General features: G+C 45.8%; 1 protein-coding gene and 1 long non-coding RNA gene across 3 annotated transcripts in view; one reads left to right on the forward strand and one right to left on the reverse strand.

Annotated features, from left to right (window-relative positions):
* Nucleotides 1–653: 653 nt before the first annotated feature.
* Nucleotides 654–6,670, reverse strand: LOC126992659 (uncharacterized). Its single transcript, XR_007746877.1, has 5 exons — nt 6,512–6,670; nt 4,018–4,138; nt 3,742–3,920; nt 3,534–3,614; nt 654–2,572 (listed from the first exon to the last, which is right to left on the reverse strand). It is a non-coding gene; the product is annotated as an uncharacterized LOC126992659 (long non-coding RNA).
* A 774-nt stretch (nt 6,671–7,444) lies between these two features.
* Nucleotides 7,445–22,839, forward strand: part of LOC126992647 (protocadherin Fat 1-like) — a 30,773-nt gene continuing 15,378 nt past the window's right edge. The window contains exons 1-8 of one of the 2 annotated variants that reach the window (XM_050851440.1): nt 7,445–8,609; nt 8,735–8,879; nt 11,749–11,848; nt 17,589–18,280; nt 18,578–18,727; nt 18,910–19,121; nt 19,223–19,404; nt 20,929–20,952. In XM_050851440.1, the coding sequence (XP_050707397.1) occupies nt 8,371–8,609; nt 8,735–8,879; nt 11,749–11,848; nt 17,589–18,280; nt 18,578–18,727; nt 18,910–19,121; nt 19,223–19,404; nt 20,929–20,952 (1,744 nt within the window). In that variant the 5' untranslated portion in view covers nt 7,445–8,370. The remainder of the gene's footprint in view (nt 8,610–8,734; nt 8,880–11,748; nt 11,849–17,588; nt 18,281–18,577; nt 18,728–18,909; nt 19,122–19,222; nt 19,405–20,928; nt 20,953–22,839) is intronic. The other variant, XM_050851441.1, reaches the window with a different exon arrangement.

Genomic DNA, 22,839 nt, shown 5'->3' on the forward strand with positions numbered 1-22,839 from the left:
TCAAGGAAAATTTTTCCGACAATGGCTGCTCTGCTGAGGCGAAGGCGAAGGCTTGGGGCAGCATTGTCTCTCGCCTAGCGGCACTCCACCCTGGCTTCAGCAGATGCATAAAGCAGTGCCAGAGACGCTGGCAAACTGTTATGCATGAAGCAAAATCTAAAATTAGTGCCTACCAAAAGGCCAGGAATGGAACAGGTAAGATTTTTCTTGAAATAAAATGGTATTCATGAAGTGCAAGGAATGGCTAACAAGCAAAGTGACAGTCCTGTAAATTTCAATGCTTATTAAGTGCTTGATGGAAATAACATTTGTAATGTATTGCCTTTTTTTTCAATCAAGGAAACTCAATTGACTTAGCCTTGCACTCATGTACCAATATATATATATATATATATATATATATATATATATATATTCTTCTAGGTGGTGGCCTTCCGCCTACACCCCTCGGGGAGCTAGAGGTCATCATCGCTGATGTGCTGGGAGAGGGGAACGTATCAGTCAATTCTATTGACAGGACAGTGGTGGACCCTTTTCCACTTGACACTGAAGATGTTCCCGAAAATGGGTGGGTAAATAAAACTTTAGTCATGTATAAATATTTACAGAGCCCTTACATGCCTAAGTGCTGCCCCAGCAAAGTTCTCAGTGACTCCCCCCCCCGCCCCCCAATCACCACTTCCCACCTCCACCACGTACCTTTACTGCCTATGACCCTAATTCGGGCAATGTGATTATTGGATACCGGTATACATAATAAAAGATACTTTTGCTGTCTGTGCCGTATAATTAAGTGAAATTTTAAAAATTATTTTTTCATAAATAATAGGAAAAAGCATTCCTCAGACTGCAGTGTGGTTGTTATTGTTACTTTCTGAAAAATATTGATTTTAAAATAATTTTGTCAGCCTTGTGGGCGGCAGGTTCAGGCTAGAATTGCCACCCCTGGCTTCCCCACCCCCATGTGAGGGCTCAGAATATTTACTAAACGTTATTTGTACAATCATTAGTAAAATTTGTTATTTCCGTTCCTTGATGATCGTCGTATTTGTCTACTTTAGCTTGTTTGTATGATACACTGATTTATTATATTTTAGGAATTCTGTACCAACTTTTTATTAAGGTTACAAGCAGACAATATGGATTAACCTAAAATGTCTTATAGGTGTCATTAATTTGTACTAAATGTATTGCTTTATGAAGTGTGTCTCATATGTCTGACATTACTTCATTACCAAAATAAGAATAAATATTCTTAAATCCAAATGTACAAAAATATTACTCTAACATGTACATGACATTTCCAAATGATTTATCAGTTGTGTTAGTTCATTTTACTGAGAAATGCCTGTCAGGTAGATTGTAGATTTAAAGTTCTCCAAAATAGGTCTTGCTGTTACTGTTGAAAATAATTTGCTTTCCTTTTAGAAAACTGCAGTACACAAGGAGGAGGTATTGCTTTCCATCTCCTAAAGTCCACAGTTTTCTGCTTAAAGTATTATTATAGAGTACTATTACATATTATTATTATTTACCCAATACTATCATGCTGCTGTATGCAGTCCATATTAGGGCAATCATGGAATCAAACAGTGAGGAACAATGTGTACAGAAATTTATTCAATTGCTATCGAGAGCTGACTTGATAATGTGTTGAGACATCCTTCCTAGTAATAATAAAAATAAAACGGTCTATTAAGTGATTGCAGCTGTAAAGCTGAAAATATACACATTTAAAATACAAATTTTGAAATATATTTGAAAAAAATGGGAAATTACAATATGAAAGGGGTATAGGTCAAAAAAGGGTCAGGTCGCCGCTGATGGCAGGGGTGCAGGTAGAGGCGGCTGAACAGAGTTCTCCTAGCAGCATGATGGTCGGGCTGGTGTACCTCGGGGCACCTGGGACGTCGGCTGGATAGTAAGGCCGTGTCGATGTCACACTGACCATTTCTAAACTTCAGTGTCTTCACGGGACCACAAACACATAGCACTCACTGTCTGTCACCATGATTAAGCTTGATGTCACAATAGTTTCTTACGATGTTGGGTTTTTGATGAAAAGGGAGAGGGGGATGGAGGGGCAGGGGAGAGGCCAACAGGCTGGCCCCGGGCTACTCCATTCGGAGCGCCGTGACCCACGTCTGACCTCGGTCAGGTCTGCTTACTCATGAACCATGCTAGTTGTCCTTAACGACGTAGGCATTACGTACTGAACAGCAGAACACCAAAGAAATGACCTCTGGAACACACACTCCTTTCCTGCAAAGGCTTTTCAACCTAAACTGTATTGTTTCCATAAATGGGGATGTAAGTCAAATAACACAAGAAAATTATGAGTGCAGGTACTGATGGATGTATTTTTGCCAGGAGTCTTCAGGTGGATGTCACACCACCTGTCCCTCCCCAACCCAGCACAGACACACCTCAAACCACCACCACACCACCACCAGTAGTTCCTGCCGCTGCAGCTTCCTCCAGTACACCAGTTGGGACCTGCACCATGTTGGTGGATGAGGAGGAGCTGCAGTTCATCCGCCTGAAGAGGGAACTTGAACTGCAGGCTGCAGAGCTACAAGTTGAAATTAAACAGGCAGAATTAAAAAAACTTAAACAAGAAACTGAAAATTTAAAAGTACATAAAACCCTACTCGAACTTCAAGTAAAAAAACTAATGTAACACAAATACACTCCACCATGCCGCTACTACCCCACACACTCCACCCTGTCTCTCCTCTCTTTTGCAAAATCCATCCTGTTTCTACTCACACACTCCACCCAGCCTCTTCTCTCCTTCACATACTCCACCATGCCTCTACTCTCCTTCACACACTCCACTCTGCCTCTTCTCTCCTTCACACACTCCACCCTGCCTCTACTCTCCTTCACACACTCCACCCTGGCTCTACTTTCCTTCACACTCCACCCTGCCTCTACTCTCCTTCACACACTCCACCCTGCCTCTACTTTCCTTACCACACGCCACCCTGCCTCTACTTTCCTTCACACACTCCACCCTGCCTCTACTTTCCTTCACACACTCCACCCTGCCTCTACTCTCCTTCACACACCTCACCCTGCCTCTTCTCTCAAACACACTCCACCCTTTCTACCCTGCCGGTACTCTCTTCTACATTAGCTTTCCTGTAATATATTTTTCCTTAGGATCTCCATTATGTAGTTTTCCTACATAGTTATTTATTATAAAGGAATTTATTTATTTATTTATTGTTAAAAAGGAAATCATTTATTGCTTAATATTAGAAAAAAAGTAAAGGCAATCATGAGTATATTGGCTGTTTTAAACCATACATACTGGTGAAAATTTCTTACCAAATACTGTAATAAATTTATTTGAATACTGAGTATAGCTTCTGCATTTATTAGTGATACGAATGTGGATTTGTATATATATATATATATATATATATATATATATATATATATATATATATATATATATATATATATATATATATATATATATATATATATATATATCAAATCCACAATTGTATTACAAACACACATACTTGGAAGTAGGTGTGGAATTAACCTGTTGATGGGTCGGGAAGCCTCACACAGCTGCACGAGGCTGAGGTTGAGGTCTGTCACTGCAACAAAAATTGAAACATTGCAATAGTAAGATTCTTTAAATGAAAATTTAAAATTAAATACTGAGCAGCATGGAAAGATACAGGCTGATACACAAAACATTTAATTTTGATATTTGTAACTTACATGAAGTGAAGGTTGACAAACTCATCCCTGTAGAGCAGACCTTCCCGAACTCGTCCAGGTACAGGTGGTAGTGGGACAGGTGGGTCCTCATGGAAACCTGCACCATCACCCTCGTCCTCTCCTTCCTCGGGTACAGGGAGGTGTCTGTCTTTGCAGATGTTGTGCAAAATAGCACACACCTACAGACAGAGTTAATATTAACAAGTAATAAAAATTATTGTTGTGTAGTGGACGATACAGTATTGAGATGTGATCATCACTTGATTGTCTACATACCTGTATTATTCTACACACATATGCAGGAGGGCTGACTCTGATTTCACCATGGAGCACATGAAATCTCCGCTTCCACTGGCCAATCCCCCTCTCCACTGTGCTCCTTGTCCTTTTGTGTGCTCTGAAATTTTTAGTTAATGACAATGTAGTGATACTGTAAAAATTGCTTTTGCAACTGAACTTAAAAACAACTTTCGGATAATCTTAAGAATAGCGGCTCCTAGCGGGTGCGCATAAAGGGCACTGTATGGTGGTAATTACAACATTACTAGCACATACGACGGATTTTGACAAGTGGTCAGCCGTGTTTGTCACAAGGGGTGTATTTCTCCACGCGGGCCTCACGATTTTTTCCAAGTCGATGGGCGATGAGACTGGCTTGCAGGAGGCTGGTGGAATCCATATGTTTGTTTGTGTGCGTGCAGGTACTGTGACGTACTGTCACGTACAAATTCTGCAGCTTTTCACACTTGTAGGGTTAGGAGGGGGAGGACAAGGGAAGAACGAATTATACACGAAAAATGTATTTGTAATTTATTACGCGTCTTTCTGCCTTCAGACAAGGCATGACACTCTTGCCCAAATTTATTACATTGAAAATGAAGTTGAAATCTAAGCCATAACATAATCTGCTTGGGTTCTCATTGAAGAGCATTGCCCCAGATTTAGGGATTTTTTCACGTTTAGGGATATTCGGGTTTCCTCACCTGCAGCTTGGATACCTTAAATTCCTCACCTCCGTCACTTCTGTCTGTGTCATGGCATTGGAAAGGTGTACCGACTGCGATTTTGGCCTCATTGACTTCTGCTTGCGGTACTCCGGGAAAGCAAGAGACTTGCTTGACTTGTGTGTTCGCCACAAACAATATCGAGCGGTTGTGGAGGGAAGCAAAGAAAGTGCCCCTCTTTGGCAGGAGGAAGAAGCACTGTGGGGTACCTCGCAAGGTGCATGTTTCTTATGGCCATTAATGACCCTAACAAACGCTTGCATGTCTTCCTTCAAGAGGCAGCTGCACTATATAACCCCTGTAACCACCCACAGGAGACGCATGCTGCATCTACTTCCTCTTAATTTTGTAAGTATTTCTGAGGGCATTCTATATTTTTTGTTGTTAGGTTGTAAAGTTCGGTTGGGATAATTTAAGAAGGAGGGGGGGTCCAGGGGGAGTCGAGAGGGGGTAGTTAGCTGTTAGGTCGTAAGGTTCGGTTGGGGTAGTTTAAATATACTCGACATGCAGTGTGGCCCGTCAAAAAATTATGCGACGCGGGACGGATTGGGAGGGGGGTCACTATGCTTGCCATCCAATGACACGCCCGACACTCGTCAACAGACCGGCTGCAGCGGCTGCCAAGTTATATTGGAATAGATTACAAGAGCATGCGTTTGGGACTTTAATTACTTTCGACAAGGAATTTTCCCTAATTTGGGGATTTTCTGGGGAAATGGGGGGGCCCAAATTTTCAGTGATTTGGGCTTTCCCCCCTAAACTCAGCTTCCCCACAGGTCACCAGGCTTGTCTTGGGGGTAGGGGGCTGGGGTGGTGGAGGGAATGGAGCCGCTATTCTTAAGATTTATCAAACTTTCCTTTAAGAATGTCATGTTTCACACTAAGTTCATTAAGCCTACCTATATTACATTTTCCCCCTCATAGACTAGTATGTACTAGCAATACTGAAATTACAAAAAGATCAAGCCTAACTGTAACAACCTAAAATTGCAGCAACCTTTTCTAGACAATACCTTGTCAAGTTTCAAATTAGCAATGCAACGTCATGGGACAACAATATTGTTTCTGTAAGATTTATAATCCTGCAGTTAAGGGTTGTTATGCTAGATTTTTCTAATGAACATACAAGGGGTTTTAAGAAGTAAAACACAGCCATGATTGGAAAAAGGATGAATGTATAAGAGCACTGTTAGCTAATCATAATACTGTTACCCAACTTAGCTAATTTTCCTACATTAGTGTAGTTTGCATGGCCTAAGCCTGAAATAAGCAATGATGAAAGATATTACGGCAATCCTATCACAAAGTGGTCCCTATTGTCTCAGCTCCTCTACATGCGCTGGGCTATGTTGCCAGTAATGCATTTTCTGCTGGTGTTACCACAACCTCGACTCCCAAGGAGTGCCAGGCTGCGCTAAGTTTGGTTAGGTTATATTAGGTTATACTAGGCTACGTTATGTTAGTTTAGGTTATGTTATGTTAGATTAGGTTAGGTTAGGATGGGTTAGGTTAGGATAGTTTAGATTATGTTAGGTTAAATTAGGTTAGGTTTGATTAGGTTAGGATAGGTAAGGTTAGGTTATTAAGCTTGGTAGAGTTGAGGAGTGAGTGTAACACCGTGGTAACACTGCAGCACAGAATGAATAAGACTGGCAACCTAGCCCAGCGCGGGTAGAACAGATGAGGCTGCAGGGACCACTTTGCCATAGTAGACATTAATTACAACACGAATGTCGCTGTGTGTGTGTGTGTGCACAAAAACTTACCTATTATAGGCGGACTGTGGGCCCGGCTGAGGTCGTACATAGGGTGTCAGGAGCCACTTCTTGGAGGGGTAGGCACTGTCTCCCAATAAGTGGCATCCTGCAGGGACCATACCCCTCTCGAACCCTGTGAACAGAGCACTTTCACGCAAAATACGTGCGTCATGGCCAGACCAGGCCAGTTTGCAGTTTGGTGTAAAATTCTCCCGTGTGTAACAAACGACTTGCACATTTATAGAGTGGTGCCCTTTCCTGTTCACATACTCTGCCTCAAATTCCTTGGGTGCAACAATCCTCACATGTGTTCCGTCTACTGCCCCTACCACACCAGGAAATCCCGCAATTTCCTCAAACTCTCGCCGCTTCACCTGAGTTTCTTGCACAGTGAGGGGGAACTTGATGAAGCGTCTCACTATATGAGGCTGTGCAAGGGCGTACACAGTCTCCCGGGTGACCCTGCTGACGGTCTGTTGTGAAGGCCCCAAGTCGTCGCTGCTACACTGCTGCATTTTCCCCGTAGCAAGATACCTCAGTGTTACGAGGACCTTCATCTCCGGGGAGAGGGCTTGGTTCCTGTTTGTAGGAGCAGTCAAGGCCTCACGCACCAAATCAGCCACGAAGAGTATCCCTGCACGGTCCAGGCGGTACCTCTTGATCAATTCCGGGTCCGGAAGTTCATCAAGGACGTCTCTTCGTGCCCGAAAAGTCCTCAGCTGCCGCGGACGCGCACCCACTAGCTCTGCCATCTTGACTGTTATGCCTCGCTTATGTCGACATAAGGATTGCAATGTTACCTCCACCCCGCGCGTAGCTGGCGAGTCAGTTTATGTTCCGCTTAGTTGAAACATAAGGGTTATGCTTCCCTTATGTCTCGGTGTCCGCCATTTTCTTGATTTATGTCTCACATAAGCGAAACATACTCTTTATAAGTACGGGCCCTGGGGATTAAAATCGCGTCAAACCTCAAATTCTCACATCAATGCATCGATGCAGCAAATAAAGCGAACAGAATGTTGGGCTTCATTAAAAGAAACTTTTTATTCAAGAATAAAGATGTAATACTTCCGCTCTACAATAGTTTAGTCAGACCCCACTTGGAATATGCGGTACAGTTTTGGTCTCCCCACCATGCAAAGGACATTGCTAAACTAGAAGGTGTTCAGCGTCGAGCAACAAAAATGATCCCTTCCTTGCGCAACAAATCCTACGAAGAAAGGCTTTCCACCCTTAACATGTTCTCTCTTGAGAAACGTCGCCTCCGAGGAAAACTGATCGAATGTTTTAAAATACTTAATGGTTTCACGAATGTAGACAGAACAAAATTGTTTATGATCGATGACACTTTGTGAACGAGGAACAATGGCACAAAACTCAAATGTAGACAAGTAAACTCAGACTGCACCAAAATTTTCTTCACCAACGTTGTAGTGCGAGAATGGAATAAGCTCCCACCATCAGTGGTCCAGTGTAACACGATTGACTCCTTTAAAAACAAGCTCGACCGTCACTTCCTTGAACTTAATATTAACTAGAGTAGAAAAGCAACGTTTTGGAGCCATCTGATTAATGTAAAATCACTTAGGTTTAAGGACAGACCACCTAGTCTGGACCATGGGGTCTGTGTGGTCTGATTTTCTATGTAAATCTCTCTCTCTCTCTCTCTCTCTCTCTCTCTCTCTCTCTCTCTCTCTCTCTCTCTCTCTCTCTCTCTCTCTCTCTCTCTCTCGTTATAGTTATAGTTATAGTTATCTCTCCAACATTCCTTTCCACACAACACACCCTTCCCGTCAGCTGTCCGTCATTTCCCCCTTGGCTAACGTAACCACTTGGTGCCTCCCTTGCCGCAGCTCGTGGTGGAGGTGATGGACGCCAATGATCACCGCCCGGTGTTCAGCGCCAGGACCTACGAGGGTGCCGTGAGCGAGGACGTGGCGCCGGGGTCCACCGTGGTCACCCTGCAGTGCCGAGACAGGGACCAGTCACCCACGGCGTCCTCCGCGGTGTACTTCACGCTGCACCACGCCCAGGCCTTGGCGTCCCAGGGCCTCTTCACCGTGGACTCGTTCACTGGTGACCTCATCGTGGCCGAGCCCCTGGACAGGTGAGACGAGCAGCTGGCGTGTCAAGCTGCAAGAAACAAAGATGAATAGTCTTGCTGTCTGAGTATACTGAATGCAGTTATTGAACTTTGAACATGTGATAACCTTGAGGCTCATCTCCACGTAGGGAGGTGTCCAGCGTCCACGAGCTGACCGTGAGCTGCAGGGACCGCGGCCGACAGGAGAACGCAGACTTTGCCCGCGTGTCCGTGACGGTGGAGGACGACAACGACCACGAGCCCGTCTTCCTGGAGCCCATGATCATCGCCAAGGTGAGTACACTGTGCCTGCGGCGGCTCGTGCACCGCCGCCTCAACCAACACCAGTTACCTGACCTGTGAAATATCGCCGGAGTTGAAGAATACTTTTCCTAAGTATTATAGGAAGTTAATTAAAGCAACTACATCACTATTATACACAGAAAACGTATAAATAGGCGATTCATATCTAATCCAGAGAAAAAAGGTTGTATATGACGAACGTTCCAACATAGTATTTGAATAATGGAACAATCTGATGAACTAAAGTCAAATGTATAGTTATTGTATGACGAGTCTCGTCCCGGCGCGTGCCTCACCGTGCCGTGGGGTGCGGGTCCGTAAACAGCCGTTGTCAATAGTCGTGTTTCACCTCCCGCCCAAATAACACAAGTCCAGCAAACAGAGGCCGCGCCAGGGGATGTATCGTTGCTCTCCCATCGGACCGAATCCTCCAAACTTACGACGCTCCTCTGGCCAGAACCGAACAATGATGTGTGTGTGTGTTTTAGAGAGAGAGAGAGAGAGAGAGAGAGAGAGAGAGAGAGAGAGAGAGAGAGAGAGAGAGAGAGAGAGAGAGAGAGAGAGAGAGAGAGAGAGAGAGAGAGAGAGAGACCCTAAATCAGTACCTTTCAGCTCCTTTCGAGACGTTTAAAAACGTAACCCATCTTCTTTTCTGAGTCATAACAACGAGTCAATATCCCGGCGGCTTAAATCACGGGAAGCTGCGGGAAACAAATAAGGGTTTAACCTCCCAAAGTTCGGCGGCGGGGAAAGGGGATTTGCAACGCCACTTAACTCCCTTGTAAACTTCACGAGCAGGCGGTGAAAAAGGACGAGGCGAGAGGCGGCCTTAAACAGCGGGGCGGCCTGAGAGGAGTAGCCATAAAGTTAGGAGCACGGTAAGAATAGCCATAAAAGTAGCGGCGAAAGACAGAGGAGCGGCAGGGCGGGGAGGAGGAGAGATCAAAGGCAGGAGCTTGAAGTGGGCGCTTCAGACGAACACCCTCTTACCCTACGAGGCTGAAGGGGGTGTGAGATGCAGTCCCGACAACCTACACGTACGGGGACGCTCCATAAAGGCGTGAACGAGGCTCTTTGGGGGGGTGAAGGAGGAGAGGAAAAGAGTAGCAGGAGAAGGAGGAGGTGGAAGAGGCACGTGAGATAGTTAGTGACGTTAAATTAGTGGACGTTTACGGAGCGATTAACTTCGTATAAATTGTTTAGTCCGTGATGAAAATACGTCAGAAAGAACGATGTGTTATGACGTGCTTTGGGCGTGATTGGCCTGTAATGGTAAGGAAGGAGAGTTTTATTATTATTATTATTATTATTATTATTATTATTATTATTATTCCTGTTGTTGTTTTTACTTGTAGTAGTAGTAGTAGTAGTAGTAGTAGTAGTAGTAGTAGTAGTAGTAGTAGTAGTAGCAGTAGTAGTAGTAGTAGTAGTAGTAGTAGTAGTAGTAGTAGTAGTAGTAGTAGTAGTAGTAGTAGTAGTAGTAGTAGTAGTAGTAGTAGTAGTAGTAGTAGTAGTAGTAGTAGTAGTAGTAGTAGTAGTACTTGTAGTAGTAGTAGTAGTAGTAGTAGTAGTAGTAGTAGTAGTAGTAGTAGTAGTAGTAGTAGTAGTAGTAGTAGTAGTAGTAGTAGTAGTAGTAGTAGTAGTAGTACTTGTAGTAGTAGTAGTAGTAGTAGTAGTAGTAGTAGTAGTAGTAGTAGTAGTAGTAGTAGTAGTAGTAGTAGTACTTGTAGTAGTAGTAGTAGTAGTAGTAGTAGTAGTAGTAGTTGTAGTAGTAGTAGTAGTAGTAGCAGTAGTAGTAGTAGTAGTAGTAGTAGTAGTAGTAGTAGTAGTACTTGTAGTAGTGCCTGATCTCTGTGCATGTGGATCACCAAATGATGTCACCCACACCATGACATGTAAAAAAGGAGGCTTCGTCTGTATTCGACACGATGAAGTGAGGGATCTGACAGCCAGCATGCTCGGGGAGGTATGCCAAGACGTCACTACCGAGCCGGCACTGCTTCCCCTGGACGGCGAACACCTTCGGTACAGGACAGCCAATACCTCACAGGAGGCACGGATTCTGGGTGCGCGGACAGCGGGCGTTCATGGACATCCGCATATTCGACCCGATGGCTGCCTGTCACCGTGAGCTGCCCCTGCAAGCCGCCCACCACAGGAACGAGCAGGAGAAGACAAGGGCATACGGTGAAAGAATCCAACATGTTGATCAGGGCAGCTTCACCCCTCTCGTCTTCACCACATCCGGCGGGATGGGTCCCAGGGCCCAATGCTTCTACGCACGCCTCGAGGAACTAATCTCAGAAAAGAAGCATCAGCCAAGGAGTCACGTTGTCGCCTGGATGAGGTGTTGCCTCTCGTTCTCCCAGCTCAGGTCGGCCATCCTATGTCTCAGGGGCACCAGACACTCTGGCCCAAAACCCACCAACATCTCCAATATGGACTATGAAGCCACAGTGGTGGAGAGTGACATTAGGGTGGGTCGGGAGTGACTTGAGTAGGGAAGGAAAGGGGGATCTAGACGTAATAGATGATAGGTGATTTAGTGTCAGGTAGTATTAGTGATATGGTTGGATGCCACAGTCATTAGCGGACAGAGTTGGGGCTAATGACCTCCAAGCTATGGAGCCCTCCATGATTATGTGACGGGAAAATAAACATGGGTGGAGGTATCATTTATGTACTTGTAGTAGTAGTAGCAGCAGCAGTAGTAGTAGTAGTAGTAGCAGCAGCAGTAGTAGTAGTAGTAGTAGCAGTAGTAGTAGTAGCAGTAGTAGTAGCAGCTTATTCACCTTACACGCCACCCCCTCGCCTGTCCCTCCGCCTCTGCCCCTCACTGGTCGCCGCTTCCTTGCCCCAGGTGAGCGTGGGGGCCGCGGCGGGCACGGCGGTGGTGCGGGTGATGGCGCTGGACCACGACAAGGGCGACAACGGCAGGATATCCTACTCCATCTTCGAGGGTGAGTGTGGGCGGGTGAGTGAGAGTGAGGCGGCCATCAAGACTCCTCTCCTCCCAGACTTGACCTCTCTTTTGGCCTCTCGTTCTTTTTTTCTTTTGCCGGAGCAGCGTTTAGCGGCATTTTACTTGCTTATTTTGTTTTGTTTGCTTTTTTTGATTTTTCCCCTTGCGCTGCCCCCCTTGCCTTCAAAAAAAAAAAACGGCAGGATATCGTACTTCATCTTAAGGGTGAGCTTTTCAAGGGACTGACAGGCGTTCATTCTAACCCATAATACAGAACAGCGGCAGGATATCGTACCTTTGGGCGTTCCACTAGGCGTTCATTCTAACCCATAAATACAGAAAATGACACGATATCGTACCTTTGAGCGTTCCTCTGGGCGTTCATTCTAACCCTTAAGTGCAGAACAGCGGCAGGATATCGTACCCCATCTCCGAGGGTGACTAACAAAAGGATATTTATCACTTTACGTCTTCATAGTGTTCTGCGAGTTGAAAATGACCTTTATACGTTACCTTAGAGGTGCTGAGAATATCCAACCCAAGGAATTATTTTCGCATCACTATTTTTGCGATACTCGGCCATATTACATTTCAAACCCGAGAGTTTTCGGGTCCCTACAAAGTTATTCATCCTGAACTCTGTAGGGAGCCGAAATTTCTTGTATTGGACTTGTAGTACGGCCCCTAAACCGACCTTTGTAGGGACCTGAAACTTCCCTGGTTTGACTTGTAATGCGGGCCACTGTTTGATGGAATTAGGCCTCTTTCACACGAGGCCACCGGTGGCCGTCACCGGTGACCACCACTGGTTACCCCAGTGTGAAAGGTCCGGGTAACTGCAACCAACCAGTGACCACCATCGACCCTACATCTCCTCCCTCCCACCATTCCTTGCTGTTCCTCCTTCCCTTCCCTTCCCTTCACCTATCCTCTACACAGAGTTATTTATAAATAACATGTCACTCGCCCCAACCATCATGGCGCGCGCGACACTCATTTTTTTAACATCATCATACAGGGTGTCTCGAGCGCCGTGATGGTTGGGGCGAGTGAAATGTTGCTATAAATAACTCTGTGTTTTCAATACGTAGAGCTTTAACTGCATTCTGATCACACTATCGTGTTCACGAGAAATTTTCCTACGTCATGTAATAATATATTTCTGCAGTCAATGAACAACTGTTGAAAACAGTGAGTATAAGTAAAACATGTTATAAACATTTTTTTAACATCTTCACGGTTCAACTCATCGTAATACCATTTTCTTATTTGTTTTGTCGAGTTTTTAAAATACATCTTGATTCTACAGTCACTGCTGAGTCTGATGGTGTCAAGCAAAACTGGCTAGCTCGTCTATGAGTTGAGCTATGGCATATAATAAAGAAACATGTCTCACTCGAGCATGCAAGATGTGGTCCGACATGAGTGTTAGCGGGAGAGCGGAGCAGCCAATCAGCTGCAAGTTTACTAACCTGCCTAGGCGCCAGGAATCTAGCTTAAGTGAACAGACTATAGTACCGGTTGAATTCCCAATGCCGGCGCTTATAGTGACACGCTCGCCCGCCATGCTTGGCTGTGGAGTTGTGGGCCTGGCTGTGCGAGTCGCTGCATGTCCGTCTTCCCGCCATTTTGTCCTGCCTTGTTTCCATCCTCCCGCCCGCCTCCAGTATTTTATTAACTTATCTCTTAGATAATTCTTCATATCCGATTCTTTTTTTAAAGGTTTGCTAATATATATACTGTTATTGTTATTAAACTATGATTCCATCCATAATAACTATATATATATGCTTATTTCTTTATCGAAAAGAATAATATTCAGGAGAGAGAGAGAGAGAGAGAGAGAGAGAGAGAGAGAGAGAGAGAGAGAGAGAGAGAGAGAGAGAGAGAGAGAGAGAGAGAGAGAGAGAGAGAGAGAGAGAGAGAGAGAGAGAGAGAGAGAGAGAGAGAGAGAGAGAGAGAGAGAGAGAGAGAGAGAGAGAGAGAGAGAGAGAGAGAGAGAGAGAATATCCATATCACCGAGATATCCACTCAGGCACCCCGTCTCAGCCTCTCACTCGTGCGAGGAAGAAATGAGGGGCATCATGAGCGACTGGTCTGTATCGATACCGGTACCGAGCAGTCTGGTACCGGTACCGTACCGTATAGCTGGTACCGTCAGTACCGGTACTGGTACCGGTACCTGCCCACCCCTATTGAGAACTTGAGAGGAGTCTGCTTGTGGCCGTGGAGAGGGAGAGTGCCCGTGTAGTATCTCGATTTTTTGGGGTTAATATGGCTTTGTGTGTGGTAGATGGGCGCAGCAATCACTTCAGGAAGGACAATAGTTTATATGGATCCCCTTGTGAGCTTGAAGATAGATGGAATAGTGGCGTAACCTCTGCAGAAGTTATTGGTACTCACTGGATGACTCAAGGATGTGTCGGGTAAGTGATGCTCAAGTCTCTGGTATAACAAGAGTGTTTTTTTTCCCTCGTTGATCTAAATCGTATGTGATTCAGTTCGTAGGGGGTGAGAGTAAGAATAAGACTACAGTAATAGGCTGTCTGCAATGTCGGCGAAGACTATGCCAAGGGAGTGTGTTCAGCGCGTACGAGTAGGTTTGGGCAGACTGAAGCTTCGCCGGGAATGAGCACCGCAGTAACGAGCCACCTTGCCTGTTACCTTCTTCTTTTGAGCTGTTCCGCTTTGTATCGCTGCTTAGGTCCTCCTTGGTACTTCTTGACACTTCGGGTTGTATTTTAAAACATTTCGTCGCCCAAGTACACATATTTGACAAGGCTTTCGTATGAGTTTAGGACATTTCCAGGTGTAGTTTAATGGCCCTGGTGGTAGTTTGACCCTTCATCTGTACCGTGAACTTTAAAAAACACTCAATAGAACCCAATTGATCCCCTCTTTGACCTTCAGAAATAGTTGATGTGAGAAGCGAAAGTGTCTTATAACACCAACCTTAGATACTTCCCGACGCACTCTTGGTTACTTCACTGCGTACACTTATATACTTCACCCTGCACTGAGCTCTATTTTTCTGGCCACTTTGCTTCCGCTGCGGGAGGGAGCCCAAACCCGGCGGGGCAGCGTCTCCGGCTAAATGCCCTGCCCACTCTGCGGTGAAGTGCGATTAACGACTAAATGCTGAGTTTTTGTATTAGAAATTAACTTCCCGCGCATAAAGAGTGCTGATAGGGGCATTTACCCTAACCAGCATGCGTCAAAGGTTGATCTTCTACGACACTTTCGCCTCATCAACACTATCCAGAAGGGAGATCAGTCTAATTCTAATGAGCAGGGAAGCGTCTGCGGCCCATCGTGTTGAATGGAGCAGGGAACAGGAATGATTGAGTGCCGTTTTGAGTGTAAATGGAATGGTTGATATGCGAGGAAAGAGAGAAAAATTTAGTTGTTTTAGGGAAACCTGCATGGAAACGTTGAGAGAATAATGAGTTAAATGGTGAACGAGTGCTTCATATTGGAAGGTACGAATGAGAATGTAGAATGGCGAAGTGTGAATGATGTACTTAAGGTTGTATTCGAGGAAGCTGCGCGAAACAGTTGAAGGATGATGGAGTAGGTATTATGGTAACAGTAAGTGCGTGATAGTGGAAGGTGTGGATGAGTGCTGCCGAGACATGTTTGGGTGAGCTGCTCAAGGTAGACAGGTGGTTTGGGTGAGCGGGTGAGGAAGAGCGATGTACTGATTCTGAAGACAGAAACAGGAGCTTGGCTGTTCAGTGTCCTCAAAAGTTTTGCCCACCTCGTGAGCGACAGATTACCAAATGAGTGAAGACATGATGAGGTAGATACTGCTAACCGTAATTGGTCCTATGTGTTTGTTTGTTTCCCTGCACTCGGGGTTATTCGTTGCTTTTCCCTGTCCCTCAGGTAATGCTGGAGGAATCTTCAACATTGACACTGCCCTCGGCGTGATCAGCCTCACCCGAACCCTGGCCGAGGCCCAGCCCCCGGAGTATCTGCTGCTGGTGCGGGCCACGGACCACGCCGCGCAGGCCCGCGCCGCCTCGGTGCCTGTCGGGGTCTTGGTAACCGCCTCGCAGAGATGGACGCCCTCCTGGCAGGTCAATAAGCCGCACGTGGAGGAGGTCGGGGAGTGGTGGCGGTGGGCACGGCCCTGGCGCGCGTCACGGCGTCCTCACCGTCGGCCCTCCACTACTCGCTGACGGGCGGGAATGAACACAGCGCCTTCGTCATCAGCCCCGCCTCGGGGGTGGTCAGCGTGGCCACGCCCCTGGACTACGAAACCACCTCCTGGTACAACCTGACCATCACGGCCACCAACCTGGTGAGTCCCTGCCCCGCCTGGTACGCGAGGAAAACACTCAACAAATGTTCATTACAAGGAGGATATTCTTTTCAGGGGGAGAAATCACAGGTACTCAGCGATCTAGATCCAGACAGAGTAGTTTGGCCCAGAGAAATGTGTATAGGCCTAGACGTCAAGCCATTACCAAAAAAAGGCAATTCATAGTCTGTGAATCTAGAATATCTAGTCTAGGGAAACTTGACTTCTCTTTTCACCACTAATGTCGATATTATCTGAAGCATTTCTGCCACTCCTTATAAACACAGCCTCAGATAAGATATTACCCACATGCTGTCCTGATCTTCAATCAACCGTCACTTCAGCGACTTCGGTAAAGAGCGCTACAGGCAGCACACAAAAAAGTGGGTTTCAGCGCTGGTGTTCTGCCATGGTGACGCGCCCCCTAACCCTCCCCCAGGCCGGGGTGTCCCGCAGCACGTGGCTGGGCGTGACGGTCCTCGACGAGAACGACTGGTGGCCGGAGTGGGAGCGACTTTCCTACCACGGCAGCGTCCTGCAGACCGCCGGCCGCGGCGCCCCCGTGCTGGCCGCCCACGCCCACGCCCAGGCCAGCCCCAGCCAGCTCACGGTGACCGCCCGGGACCGTGACCAAGGCTACAACGGCAGAGTGACCTACACCATCGTGGAGAAGGACATCACAAAGTTGTTTTCAATCAACCGACACACAGGTGAACGTTTGGGATTGTTTAATTAAAGGCACTCTGCTTAGTGAATACAGGCACGCGGGGAGATAAACGTCCCATTCCCTCACTAATCAACGTTCCTCCTGCAGCCAGGAACATTACCACCCAATTCTGGTTTATGCTGCCTGCCACAGGAAGGGTTCAGCCACACACTGTTTCTTCCCTCACTGCCTCCAAGTGATACTTTGTTTTTACTGTTCATCTAAATTTGCCGAATAAATGGTTCGCCCTTTATGTTGTCCTGCTGCACAGACTTTACTCTTCATTATTCTTTCCTCCTTTGTTAAGATTACAAAGTATTTTCAGTTTTTCATCCTCTTTATAGCAAATCTCTGTAGCTGTGTGTGTGTGTGTGTGTGTGTGTGTGTGTGTGTGTGTGTCAAAAGTGAGTAAAAGAAAGTAGGAAAACAGCAGCACTCTATATATATATATATATATATATATATATATATATATATATATATATATATATATATATATATATATATATATATATATATATATATATATATATATATATATACACACACACACACACACACACACACACACACACACACACACACACACACACATATCCATGCCTGATGCTGTTTTCCTACATTTTTAGACTCACTTTGAGAGGATAATTTTTTTTCTAGACATGTTAGCTGTCCACCACTCCTGAAGACAAGTAACACTAACTGTACCTCATCCTCCACACCCTTCAGGAGCTGTGTGGGTGTCTGGCAGCCTGGACACAGTGGCCGGCACCACGGTGAGGCTGAGTGTGTGGGCCACGGACGGGGGCAGCCCCCGGCGGGAGTGTGTGGCGCCCGCCCCAGTCTTCATCACGGTGAGGGAGGTGAAGGCTGCCCCAATGGCCTTCCCCAAGACCCACTACTCAGCCGTCCTCTACCTGCCAACCTACCCTGGTGTGAGGGTGTTCTGCCTGGGCCGGGAGGAGCAGCCACGCCACCACGTGGATGTGAATGATATCACCGATATTTCATATTCCATCGCTGCCGGTGACGACAGAGAAAACTTTGTGTTTGACAACGTGAACAAGTGTGTCAAGGTCCAGGACCAGTACAGCCTCAAGCCTCAGTACAACCTCACCCTCCAGGCCAGCGACGGGGCCGCCTCGTCCACGGCAACAGCAGAGATTATAATTGATGAAGCGCCGCTGTCTACTCTGGTCTTCACTCAGGACCAGTACTGGGCCAACGTCATTGAGAACTCCACTAAGGAGATGAATGTTGCTGCCCTGGGAGTGAAGGGTCAGCCGCTCAACCATCACGTCCGCTACTCAATTCTCAACTCAAACATTAAATTTGAAATCCACCCGACCGCTGGCGTCATCAAGACCACCGGCAAGTCCTTTGACCGGGAGGCAGAGGACCACTACACGCTGGTGGTGGAGGTGAGTCCGGGGCCAGCGCAATTATTATGACCTCAGTGTTCTTGTACTGGACTGTTATTACCAAGACTCAGTGCACTATAATATCATCATCTTTTGTTTTTTACTAATCATAAACCCTTACCTGGAAATCAGCAAATTTTAAGACTTGCAGCATGGGACCTTAAATAACATGAAACTTGTTTGGCTCAGAGGACATTGATCATTCTCCCATTCATCTTATGCATTGGCCCTCAGACCTCTGTTGCATCTACTTGTATTTGCTTTTGTCTTACTGCTGTTCATCCTCTTGTGGTTCAGGCGCAGGACATTGAGGGCACAGCAAACGTGGCCCATGTGCTGGTCCACGTGGCGGTGATGGACGTGAATGACAACGAGCCGGTGTTCCTCAACCAGCCCTTCCACGCCCTGGTGTCCACCGTGTCTCCGCGCAGCCACGTGGTCACTAAGGTGAGCATAAGAGCCCAAGCAGATCTTTTTTGTCAGACACATGCCGGGCATAACTTGTGCTCTCCATAAAGTAGTAGGTTCCTCCATGATCAAGCAGAGAACCTTTGCAGTGACTCCCAAAGTTATGTAATTGTTGATTATGAGATGGTCCTATTACCAAGCCCTTTCCCTTGTGTCTCCAGGTGCAGGCAATAGACGCTGACTCTGGGGAGTTCGGAAGTGTCCGCTACGAGCTGGTGCGAGGCAGCGGTGAGCTCTTCGCCGTGAATAAGAAGACGGGTGAAATTTCCCTGAAGCAGACCCTGATGGCGGCCGACAAGACCTACAGCCTCACCGTTGCTGCCTACGACGGGGGAAAGCCTCCCCTCAGCTCACAGGCCCATGTCCTCATAAGGTGAGTCACGCAGCCAGGACCACCTTGCCTTGGGTCAGGCCTGTTAGCCTCAGGGTTCTTCTTGTGTTGAAGATGTTAACCTGCCCGTCACGGGTCCCCAGGGTGGTGTCTTCTGAAGGGCCAATGTTCACCGCCGCACGGTACGAGGCAGCCGTGCCAGAGAACGCCGCCAAGGGCACGCCCGTTGTAAGGGTGGAGGCCGCTAGCCCTTCCGGGGAGCCCATCATGTACACCATTGTGGCCGGCAACACTGAGGAGCTGTTCGGCCTCGACTATTCCACAGGTGGGGGCACCATGGCAGGCAGCAGCAAGGCCTTTAGTGGCAGTGGCTCACCTTGCCCAGAGCACACCAGTATTAGTGATGACACATGCCTTGTTGATCTTAGAGTCACACCACCACTGAAATCTTACTAACACATGAGCTTGAGAGGTGTGTCGGTAAGGTGAGAGGCAGAGGGAGGCCCGGCGTGCCAGCCGTCCAGAGTGAGAACTGTTGGACACTTGCTAACTCTTATAAATCATAGTTGTTCCACCATACCTTGGAGCACTTCATTGTGATTGGCCTTAACATGAGTGTCAATGAGTAGTGCAACCAGTAACACGAGTTTCCCAGCTGCTAATAACTGTGACCTTGCAAAATTATCTGCCACTGACAGAAGCTTTCTTCCTCCTCCATGGGGAAAGGACAAACTTGATTGCTGTTTGTTTTTGTTGTTGTTTTTTGTTTATATGTTTATTTTTATGTGGGGACCGTACTACTGCCACATGTTCCAACCTGATCAGCTTAGTTTCTTCATCATCTCTTAGTCTGTGTAGTGAAATGCCAGTCCAGTGTTTTCAGCTGCTCCCAAGGCTGTCTCTCGTTAATGTGTCTTTCAGGTGACAGGGGGCTTTGTGGTGCAGTGGTTAGCACACTCGGCTCACAACCGAGAGAGCTTGGGTTCGATTCCCGGGCAGAATGGAAAAATTTGGGCGGCGTTTCCGATACCCTACGCCCCTGTCCACCCAGCAGTGAATGGGTACCAGGTATTAATCGGGGGTTGTGTCCCGTCTCCTGGGATCTGTTCCTTTCTCCTATAATTCCTTCCCCTTCTGTCTCTCTCCGGCATATGACCGCATGCAGATGTTGCGCCGACTAAACGAAACTTTCCAAACTTTCTTTCAGGTGACAAATTATTCCATGCCTTTCTCCTCCTCCTTTTTTTTATTGTCAGTTCTCATTGAGTAATCCCATGGCAGCCTTTCAGTACAGTCACCCATTTCCAATAACTTCATTAAATTTCACCGTCTACTCCTGGTTCCTCTGATAAATCCTGTCATGATCACCCTGCGGACTTTTACAATCCTCAGCTTCCATTTATTTTGTGATCTTTGTATCATCGCAAACAGGCTTGTATATCTGCCCATCCCTTCCACCATGTCCTTAACACAATGGGTGCCAGCACTGTGCCCTGGGAAACTCCACTTATTCCTTCCCTCCACCCTGACATATTGTCGTAGATTACTTTCCTCATCTGTCGGTCTCTCAGAAAGTCTTTTGTCTACTCTGCTATTCTCCCTGTCAGTCCTTATATATTCTCCTGCTTTCATATTAGTCTTGTGGTAGTATTTTGTCTAATGCCTCGTCCAGATCTAAGTACACACAAACCACCCAACTGCCTCCCTCCTGTAACATGTCCATTACCCTTGCATCTTCCCTTCACCCACCTGCTTGTCCTTACTCATACATCATGAAAAAAAAATGTATCTCTTTGTCATCCCTGAACCTCCGTACTTTGCTTCATGAAAGGTTTGTCTGCTTTCCCAGGTGGCAATGCAGTGGATCTTGAATGTAAGTATTTGGTTTATCTTCCATTTTTGTCATACTTGTTCAGTGTAAATATTTAGGATGAAGCATTCCTCCCGGTCACTGTGCCAGCTCTGAGTCGTGTGCCGGGCCAGGCGGAGCACAGGCTTATGTTTAAAGGGCCTGAGGTGGATGGTTGAGGTGGATGGATTTAATTTTCTTTGTACATAATTTTCAGAAATTACTGCACGAGAAGCCTTATAAAGCATGACCGCGTATTTCTGGAGTAATAGTTAAACACCAATATGTGGATAATTTAAGGAACAGAAAAAAATTGTCATCAGTAGGAGGAAAATTTGATAATAACCAAATAAAAGGTGAGAGAGAGAGAGAGAGAGAGAGAGAGAGAGAGAGAGAGAGAGAGAGAGAGAGAGAGAGAGAGAGAGAGAGAGAGAGAGAGAGAGAGAGAGAGAGAGAGAGAGAGAGAGAGAGAGAGAGAGAGAGAGAGAGAGAGAGAGAGAGAGAGAGAGAGAGAGAGAGAGAGAGAGAGAGAGATTCCTTTCATGCTACACATTTGTGCTTCATCGTTGCCTTGTAATATCAGTGATTATGATTCATTTAGATGCAGTGTGTGTCCTAAACATGCCTGATCATGTTCCTGGTTGATGTGTTCCCGCCATGAAGTGCAAACCCTTGCAATCAGAAACTCCTCAGCTTACCCGCCTGTGTTTCGGGCAGCCAGACGCTTGTTTGCCGCACACAGCGTTTGCTCCCACCCACCCTGCTTTTATATATACATATATATATATATATATATATATATATATATATATATATGTATATATATATATATATATATATATATATATATATATATATATATATATATATATATATATATATATATATATATATATATATATATATATATATATATATATATATAAAACAAGATGCAGAAATTATAGTTTCCAAGCCCTCCATGTAATGCCTTCTGCCACCAAGTGCCTTGATGCCACCGAACAGTGTGTTATTGACGACTTTGCACCACATGACCATATATATATATATATATATATATATATATATATATATATATATATATTTATATATATATATATATATATATATATATATATATATATATATATATAACCTCGGTTTACGAGTTTAATTCGTTCCGAATATTGTTCACACACCGAAACGCTCGTAAACCAAAACGAATTTCCCATTGAATTAATGTAAATCCCTAATGCGTCCCATATCTCAAAAAAATATTTATATAATCATTTTACATGTTATTTTTAACAGAATTAAGTAATTTTTTCTAAAAATAGCGATGATTAATAATATGGAACACAAATCAATGTGTTACGGTTGTTACGGAGACTCCTGCAACCGCTAGCTACGCCTGAGGGTAGGCTTCGCCTGGGGTTTAGTAGCCGCAGTCTCCCTATTCTCGAGGCACCGGAACTACGTTCGACCACCCAAAGTCACTTATATTAAGTCAAGTCATACGCAGCTTTGTGGAAGGAGACACGGCAGAGGCGTGGCTTATGCGTGACGCTGCTTGGTGCCAAACCAGAGAATGTAGAATATAGGATTTAGAAAACGAAGGAAGGCGGACTAATTTAAATCAAACACTTCAACATCCCCCCCCCTCACACCCCACACCACCGTTTGTAGGCATTGGATTTACAGTCACGCATAGCATAATAAAAAGGCATATATTTTCATCAGTGACTTGCCTGAACGCGCGGTGAAAGAAGGCAAACATGCACATCCAAAGTGCATACCCGGCCGCAATTTTAGTCACTCGTGAACTGGCGGGTATTTGGAATCAAGTGACGTCATCCCGCTGCTCCGCCCCAAACCGCCCCTGCGCGTACTGGTCGCAGTTTTGAAGGTAGAGTGACTTGACATGTTGTAAGT

This window comes from Eriocheir sinensis, unplaced genomic scaffold, assembly GCF_024679095.1.
Source record: "Eriocheir sinensis breed Jianghai 21 unplaced genomic scaffold, ASM2467909v1 Scaffold5, whole genome shotgun sequence".
Lineage (NCBI taxonomy): Eukaryota > Metazoa > Arthropoda > Malacostraca > Decapoda > Varunidae > Eriocheir > Eriocheir sinensis.